The sequence below is a fragment of the Rhagoletis pomonella genome, unplaced genomic scaffold (assembly GCF_013731165.1).
Source record: "Rhagoletis pomonella isolate Grant_MI unplaced genomic scaffold, Rhpom_1.0 Rhpom_scaffold_00640, whole genome shotgun sequence".
In the NCBI taxonomy this organism is placed as follows: Eukaryota; Metazoa; Arthropoda; class Insecta; order Diptera; family Tephritidae; genus Rhagoletis; species Rhagoletis pomonella.
In genome coordinates, this window is record NW_023459194.1 from 66,076 (window position 1) to 68,439 (window position 2,364).

At 31.6% G+C, this 2,364-nt stretch overlaps 1 protein-coding gene across 1 annotated transcript in view; it reads right to left on the reverse strand.

Annotated features, from left to right (window-relative positions):
* Window positions 1-246: 246 nt before the first annotated feature.
* LOC118751295 overlaps window positions 247-2,364 on the reverse strand; it is a 3,650-nt gene continuing 1,532 nt past the window's right edge. Inside the window, exon 2 of the mRNA XM_036486077.1 lies at window positions 247-590. Within this exon, the coding sequence (XP_036341970.1) occupies window positions 388-590 (203 nt within the window). The 3' untranslated portion in view covers window positions 247-387. The remainder of the gene's footprint in view (window positions 591-2,364) is intronic.

The following is a 2,364-nucleotide window of genomic DNA, read 5'->3' on the forward strand; positions in this document are numbered from 1 at the left end:
TTTCTTTTTACTCGTGATTTATTTAAATAAAACATGTGAAATTTAGTTGAAACATATTAGCCGTTTTTAGCCGGTTTTATTTGCCAATTTAGCCGGTTCGTCCAAAAAGTTCTGGCAACACTGCATACACTACTTGGCGTTGAGAGAGTAAATACTTGACATACTTGCTATTACTCCACCATCTCTCTCATCGCGTACGAGAGATATTCGCTGCTGCCGAAAGGGAGTAGCAAATCTTCTCTCTGTATACTTGTAGTACTGTAAGTACTTGCGTATTTTTATTTTTATTTTTATAAGAGTTTACATAACAATTCAATTATCATATAAACTTACAAACTAACGCAGCACTAGCATCGCAGGCTTTCGGCTGGAATGTGGCATAAAATATTAGATACGACGAAGCAGGTCGGAATCTTTTAGGTATTTGTATATCCTTGTTATGTTATCATCTGTGGGATCTTTTAACAACTGAATAGGATCCGCATTTTTAAAGTAATGATGTCTCTGGGATTGGAGTGTGGAGCAGGATGACAAAAGATGGTTCACGCTGAGTGGAAGGTTACAAAACGGGCATCCCCTGGCATCAGCGCCTTGAAGTAAATGGGAATGGGTGATAATTGTATGACCAAGACGAAGTCGAGTGTAAGGCGTAATATAGTTTGTCGGCATAGAGGTAGTAAATTTCGGCTTAGAGCGAATATTGCTAAAAACTTAAAACTGAATGAATATATATTTTAAATTATATTTAACAAATGGTCATGCAGATATGCAAATCAGCAATTCTAACTAATATTAAAGTACATTTAATATAATTTAATTATATTAATTTTATAAAAAAATATACATGAATATGCAGAGAACTTATAAAATAGAGAAGATGCAAACAACAAATGGAAACTATTGAGTGTCGGAACTTAACCGATTTAGAAGGTTTTAACCACGGATTCCACTTTTTGCAGATTTTTTGGTGGTTGATTCTGTTAAATTCACTGTTAGCGGCACAAAATAATGTCTAGCAATATGTATATTGATATACTCCGTGTTGCAGGGTAGTAAATCGGAATTATGATATTTTTACTTAATATTGCCAATTTTTAATTATTTTTTAAATTTTTGCTTTTTTATATGCAAAACAATTATAATGATAAGAAACTAAAGTTTTGAGCGATAAAGCGAATTAGAACCGGAATTATTTGATGCAAAACCATTCCGATTAATTGATGCCCAATACCATTTGCATATTTTACATATGGGCATTCCCATGGTGGCGCACGTGACAGTCGTACGATTTCAATGTGATACAAAAAAGGAATACCATTTGTTTTCTTTAACTTTTTTTTTTGAGCACATAATTAGCTCTATATTTAACCGGAAAATGAAATCAATCGAACTGCTTGGTCCTGAAATATAAGCATTTAAAGAGAGTGTCGTTACGTGACAAAAAATGGAAGTTGATTTTTTCTTTTCTTACAAAATCGCAAAACTCTGCGAATTGTGGATGGCTATTTTCATGAAACTTATTTTAATATGATTTGGAGCAATTCTAGTTGTTCTTAGAGTTTTTTGAATTAATGCAAATTGTTTCAATTCTCTTTTACAACCCCAAGTGTGAAACGTGACGTGACGTGGCGTCACGTGACATAAATTTCCATCGTTATATTTTTGTTAATATTGCTTTTAAATGAATTTTTAACGCAAATAAAACATGTATTTTATGTAGAATATACTTTATATTTTGACTTCAGCGCCAATTCAGGGTCAATTTATTAGAAATCTATGATTTATTATGTTTCAACCACATACGCCAAATTCGAACCAAATCAGACCATAAATACGGTTTTTCGAAATATCTCGACCTTGGCACCACCTAGGAAGACCATTTTATGCAAAGATGATTCTACTTACATAGCCAGTATATATTTTAAAAAGCAGACAAATCGGCCCGTAAATACGTTAGATAAAAACTTTTATTTTTTTGTCGTGGTGGACCTTCCGCTGGAAACACCCATATTCCATAGATTGTTCATTTTTTAGGTACATGTATTAAAAATGTTTTTGACCAATTTTAGTACTTTTTTGGTATATTTATCTTTAAAAAAAATATATTTGGCAAAAAAAAATCGAAATCATAGAAATATTAAATTAAATGGTTATGATCATATGTTTAATTTAATATTTACTTGTGAATAATACATAGATATAAATGTGCATATGAACAGGTAAACAAACTATGTGCATACATAAATACATATATGTATGTACATATGCATACGCGTACATAATTGATTAGTGTTCATGCAAACAAAAATGCAATCGCTTCTAATTACTCTAATCAATCTATGAACATCAAAAACCAAATACATA